General features: G+C 63.5%; 1 protein-coding gene across 3 annotated transcripts; it reads left to right on the forward strand.

Moving 5' to 3' along the window:
• Positions 1-900: 900 nt before the first annotated feature.
• SLC25A34 (solute carrier family 25 member 34) lies at positions 901-5236 on the forward strand. 3 transcript variants are annotated; one of them, XR_010939421.1, is made up of 6 exons: positions 901-1621; positions 2240-2305; positions 2406-2558; positions 2917-3051; positions 3693-4931; positions 5023-5236. XR_010939421.1 is itself a non-coding variant. In XM_067721413.1 (5 exons), exons 1-5 carry the CDS (start codon positions 1202-1204, stop codon positions 3873-3875), a joined length of 957 nt encoding a protein of 318 aa, XP_067577514.1. In that variant the 5' UTR covers positions 901-1201; the 3' UTR covers positions 3876-5236. The 3 variants fall into 3 exon arrangements, 2 of the variants coding, with proteins under 2 accessions (XP_067577514.1, XP_067577515.1); XM_067721413.1 differs by having other exon boundaries at positions 3693-5236; XM_067721414.1 differs by lacking the exon at positions 3693-4931 and having other exon boundaries at positions 903-1621.
• The last annotated feature ends 560 nt before the right edge of the window (positions 5237-5796 follow it).

Here is a 5796-nt window from a genome sequence, read left to right on the forward strand (position 1 = left end):
TCGGGTGACGCAGGGTGGCCCTGGCAGGCGAGAGGTACCATGGGGCCGAGGCCGAGGTGGGCAAGGTGGTGCCGGCCCCCGACCTGAGCAGCCTGGCACCTGACAGTAATGCCCGGGGCTGGGAGGTCCCTCTTCACCAGGCACAAAGGTCCATTCCCATGCCTGGGCCTCTGCTCCAGAGAACCACAGCCCAGGAGCAGCTCCCACCAAGAGGAGGGGCAGGACTAGGGGGCAAGTCCTTACCAGGTGAGCGACCAAAGCTGCAAGGTCACTCCTTGAGACACAGTGGCCCTTATTTTTCCATCTCCTACCCACCCAGGGCCCCCAGGCAGGGGGGGATGTGGGCCGCCTATTACAGAGTGAAGCACTGTGCTAGGCGTTCTTCACACATCTGTGATCCTCCGAAGAACCTCTGCAGTGGGTATCCATATCCCCATCTTACAGATGGAGAGACCGAAGCTCAAAGAAAGGAACTGACTTGCCCAGGGCACACATAATAGCCGCTCCTGGGATCCCAGATCAGTTCCACACGACTCCGGAGCCCTCTGCTCTCACTGGCAGTGGGACCACAGACCGTGGGAGCCAGACTGGAAGACTGAGGCCGGGAAAGGGGACGGCACACAGTGGCAGGGGGGCGGGGCGGGGGGGGGGGCGTTGCTGAGCTGCTGAGAGGAGCCTCCCAAGCAGCTGCCTCTTGCCCAGGGCCCTGAGCTACAGCAGGACTGGGCAAGCCCGAGGGAGGGCAGCTGCGCCAGCGCTTTGCCCAGGGCCAGAGGGAAGGCTGGGCACCAGCGCTTTGCCCGGGGCCAGAGGGGAGGCTGGAGGACCCGAGGGTCGGGAGGAGGTGTCTTGGCTCATTGGCACTTTCTGCCCCACCCCCCCACCCCCACTCCCCCGTGTCTCCCTTGGGGCCCAAGTGACCTTTCCCCCAGATCCCAGGGTCCAGGCCCTCCCCGGCAGGGAGGTGTGGGGGACGTAGGAAGCTGGGATTGGTCCAGAGCCGGCGGGGGCGTGTCCCAGGCTCCCAGGAAGGAGCAGAGTAGGTGGACTCCTGAGATAGAGCAGGCCGCCTGGCAGCAGCCGGCCTCTCTGACCCGGACCTCTGCCCTCCAGACATGGCCCCAGGCTCCCTCGATCCCCAGCCCTGTGGCCCTGTGGGAGTGAAGACAGCCTAAGCACCGCCACCCCAGGGCCCGTGCCCATGCCTCTGACACGGGCACAGCCGGCCCCTGGCCCGGAGGCCAAGGAGACGGTGGCTCCAGCTGTGGACCTGGTGCTGGGCGCCTCGGCCTGTTGCCTGGCCTGTGTCTTCACCAACCCCCTGGAGGTGGTGAAGACGCGGCTGCAGCTGCAGGGGGAGCTGCAGGCCCGGGGCACCTATCCTCGGCACTACCGGGGCTTTGTGGCCTCCGTCGTCGCTGTGGCCCGTGCAGATGGGCTGTGCGGCCTGCAGAAGGGGCTGGCTGCCGGCCTCCTCTACCAGGGCCTCATGAACGGCGTCCGCTTCTACTGCTACAGCCTGGCATGCCAGGCCGGGCTCGCCCAGCAGCCGGGTGGCACCGTGGTCGCGGGCGCTGTGGCAGGGGCACTGGGAGCCTTCGTGGGGAGCCCTGCTTACCTGGTGAGTGCCTTGTCTCCATCTGCTCCCACCCTGGGACCCAGCTCCCATGGGGGCTCTGCAGCCTCCTGGGCTGGCCTCCGTGGAGCAGATGGGGTGGGGCTGCTCCCCGGGACATCCCTGCCCAGGCCTGGAATCTGCCCCTTGGTCCAGGGCACCAGGGCCTCGCCCTGAACCTTGCTCCCCTGGGGCCCCCGCCCCACTGGTCCTGAGCCGGGGGAGGGGGCAGAGGGTGGCAGGAGGTGTGCTAGCTCAGGGCCACGTGGTCACTTGTCTTCCTGCATGCCCTGTGCAAGTTAAGCATAAAGCTTCCATCGAGAGAGGGCCCCACATCCTAGCCTGGATGCTACAGTCATCATCTCTCTTGGTCCCCAGAGCAGCCTTCCAAGGGTGAGCAGACAGGCGGAGAGAAGGTTAAGTCACTTGTCCCAGGTCACAACCAGATGCAGACCCAAGCCGACTCCAACCTTATTCCACACACACACACCCCCAAGGCTGCGGGTGTGGGCTCAGGGAGGTCTGGGTGTCAGGGCCTGGGGAGGGGTGCCCTCAACACGCACAGCTCGTCCAGGGTCTTCTAAGGTTCCAGCCCCAGGCCCTGTGTCACCCCTGCTCTTCCAGGTCAAAACGCAGCTGCAGGCTCAGACGGTGGCCGCGATGGCTGTGGGACACCAGCACCCTCACCAGGTGGGGACCGTCACTCCCTGGGGCTTCCCCGGCTGGGTGGGCTGGATGGGCCCCTGGGCGGGCAGGGGCTGCCCAGTGACCCTGTGCCCTCTCCCTGCAGAACGTCCTGGATGCCTTGGGGACCATCTGGCGGCAGCGGGGCCTGGCGGGGCTGTGGCAGGGTGTGGGTGGGGCCGTGCCACGGGTCATGGTGGGCTCGGCTGCTCAGCTGGCCACCTTCGCCTCCGCCAAGGCCTGGGTGCAGGAGCAACAGGTAAGGAGCGGGGGACACCCGCGCCCCTTATCGCGCCTCCACATCTCCAGCTGGACCCCACGCAGGGAAGCCCAGGGGGTGGTGACAGGCCCCTTAAGAAAGCCGAGGGCCCTGACTCTGCCCTCAGGGCTGTGATTCCGGCCCTCGGGTCCAGCAAGAGTGGAGAGTCCGCAGTGAACCCTCCAGCTGTAAAGGAGCTCACGGCGGCGGGGGGCGGGGGGGGGAGTGGCCGGAGGGGCCTCATCTGCCCCCCTTTCCCTAGCTCTTCCAGCCCCCGGGCGCTGAGAGGATGGGGTGGGTGCCACGTGGGGGAGGGGGGAGGGCACTACAGGGCTCAGCAGCCTGTATGTCCCCACAGTGGCTCCCAGAGGACAGCTGGCTGGTGGCCCTGGCCGGGGGCATGATCAGCAGCGTAGCTGTGGTCACAGTCATGACCCCCTTCGACGTGGTCAGCACGCGGCTGTACAATCAGCCTGTGGACGGAGCGGGCAGGGTGAGCAGGGGACAGAGTGGGGGAGGGCGTGGGAGCTGGACAGCATCCCCCAACACACACACATACACACACACACACAGCCAGAGACACGGAGAAGTGTGCCCCACACACACACACACATTAATTCGGCTTGTTTGCTGAACACCTATGTCCCAGGCACGTACTAAGCATTTTCACACCTGGATCCTATTCTGTCCTCACAACAACTTTCGTTCTCCTGATGAGAAGACTGAGGCTCAGAGAGATCAAGTGACTTGCCTGAGGTCACGCAGCCGGTAGGTGGGGGAGCCTGAACTGGAATCGAGGCCTGACCCCCCAGCCTCACAGGTGCACAGGGGCCGTCACGTACACTGGTGCAAGGTGTGCCGAACACAGAGGTGCCCTCCACGGGCTGAGTTAGCGGTGAAATCCACCCGCGTGCCACTAACCAAGCTGAGCGCCTGGCCTGGGGCTGTGGCTGCCTGGAGGAAGAGGCCCTTTTTTAACTTTCACAGCCCGAAGGGTTACTGTTATGTGATTTGCCGAGCTTGGGGGAGTGCCCTTTCTGATGTGCCACAGAAGCCCATACACAGACACACCCCATTGTGCCAGCCAGGGCCCCACGACACCTGTAGTGATGTCTGCCCTGTGTCTGTCCCCAGGGCCGGCTGTATGGCGGCCTCGCCGACTGCCTGGTGAAGATCTGGCGGCAGGAGGGCCCCCTGGCGCTCTACAAGGGTCTGGGCCCCACCTACCTGCGCCTGGGTCCCCACACCATCCTCAGCATGCTCTTCTGGGATGAGCTCCGGAAACTGGCCTGGCGGGCCCAGCACCAGGGCAGCTAGGCGGCGTCCTTCACCCTGACACAGCCGTGCCCTTGGCAGGAAGCGACGGCCTGCTCCACCTGGGAATGGCCGTCCAGGAGCCCGCCCAGGCCCAGGCCCTGCCGCAGGTTCGGGGAGAGTGTAGACAGCTGTGGTCAACCCAGCCCCGTGGCCCACCCAGGGCCAACAGATCCGCCTTGAATCACCACCCACTCTGTTCTCCAGAAAGTTTCTCTTCCCTTTCTGTCCTGGGTAACCTTATCCCATTGTTATAATAACTCCTTCAGGGTGTGAACGTTACCACGAGCTGGGCCACTTACGTGCGCCAGATCGCTTAGTCCTCACACAGTAGGAGACGGTGAAATGCTCCGTTACTGTTTCGGAAGCGGGGGCTCAGAAAGGTGAAGTGCTTTGACCACAGCCACACAGCTTTGAAGGGGCAGAGAACCCAGCTCTGCCCAGCCCAGACCTGTGCCCTTGGCAAGAGCCAGGACCGTGGGTGCTGGGGTGCCCCTGAGGGATCACTGTACACGTGGGGAGGCCCTGGGGAGCACCGTGAGGCCGTAATGTCAGCGTCTGTGCTAGACTGCCAGGGCCGCCGTCATAGAGGACCTCAGACCAAGCGGCTTAAACAACAGAACGTTACTTTCTCATAATTCTGGAGGCCAGATGTCTGATCAAGGTGTCGGCAGGGTTGGTTTCCTCTGAGGCCTCTCTTCTTGGCTTGCAGATGGCCGTCTTCTCCATGTCCCCACACGGTCTTCCCTCTGTGTGTCTGTGTCCTAGTCCCTTCTTATAAGGACACCAGTCATATTGGATTAGGATCCACCCTTAATGACCGCATATTAACTTACTCATCAATACTTCCTTTGAGAATTGCTTTCTTTAGGACTCCAAAGAGTCACGTTCTGAGGTTAGAACTTCAATAGATGAATCTGGGGAGGGGGAGGGGACACAATTCAGCGCATCAACTGAGGGCTTTTACTGAGGGTCCCCTAGGTGCCCAGCACTGTGGACATTGGCACAGATTCTCACGACAGTCCTGGAAGGTAGCGCTTGATGGTGCCCGTTGTTCAGGTGAGCAGACTCAGGTCCCGGGAAAGGAAGTGACCTGCCCAAGGTAGTAGAGCTGGGCGGCCTCCTCCCAGGCTCTCTCCCCACGCTGCAGCCACCCTCCCACCATGGGCGTGTTCCTAAGGCCTGCACCGACCTTTGTGCTACAGAAGTGGATGCTGAGTCCCTGACGGGGCAGGACTGGCGGAGAGGTCAAGCAGCCTGAACTACCTTCCCTGCCACACCCCATGTCTGCAAAGAGCTGCTCCCCAGGGGCAGCCCTACTGCACACTCCAAACCAATAAAGTTTTCTATTTTGTCTACTTCAACGACTCCCCTCTGCTGGCAGCCTCAGTCTCCCGACCCCCGAACCCACACCCTTGGCTCGCTCTCCTCGGTCTGAGAAAGGAGGATCCAAAAGAACTGGGGCGAGCCAGCCCCGCCCCGTAGGCCAAGTGAGGCCTGCCACCTAGTGGACACGGGGAGGATCGTCAAGGCGGGCTGCCCTACGGCGCAGGAGGGGAGGGCCCAGAGCTGGATCCCAGCCCCGGGCTGTGGCGGGAGCGACGCCCCCTTCCAGACCTTGGGCTGAGAGAGCAGAGCCTGACCTCAGGCTGTGGGGAGATCGAAGCCCCCCTTCCAGACCTTGGGCTGAGGGCGGGACCCAGACTGGAGGCTGGGGGAGGGCAGAAGAGGCGAGGCCTGGGGCTTCAGGAAGGGATGGGTGGCAAGGCCCAGGGGTGGGTTGGTCTCTGTCCTGAGAAAAGCAGGACAGAGACCAGCCCACCCAGAGATGCCCCCCACCCCATGCTGCCCAAATGGGGAGACCCTGGGCAGCGGTCTTAACCCAGCAGCCCAAAGGTTTAAGGCCCTGGCTCTCCTCCCCTCC

The sequence above is a fragment of the Pseudorca crassidens genome, chromosome 2 (genome assembly GCF_039906515.1).
Source record: "Pseudorca crassidens isolate mPseCra1 chromosome 2, mPseCra1.hap1, whole genome shotgun sequence".
NCBI lineage: Eukaryota > Metazoa > Chordata > Mammalia > Artiodactyla > Delphinidae > Pseudorca > Pseudorca crassidens.

Coding starts and splice junctions, on each gene's coding strand:
- SLC25A34 (XM_067721413.1), top strand. CDS start 1,202: ATGCCTCTGACACGGGCACAGCCGGCCCCTGGCCCGGAGGCCAAGGAG. Junction 1,622..2,239: donor TGGGGAGCCCTGCTTACCTG/GTGAGTGCCTTG, acceptor CTGCTCTTCCAG/GTCAAAACGCAGCTGCAGGC. Junction 2,559..2,916: donor CCTGGGTGCAGGAGCAACAG/GTAAGGAGCGGG, acceptor ATGTCCCCACAG/TGGCTCCCAGAGGACAGCTG.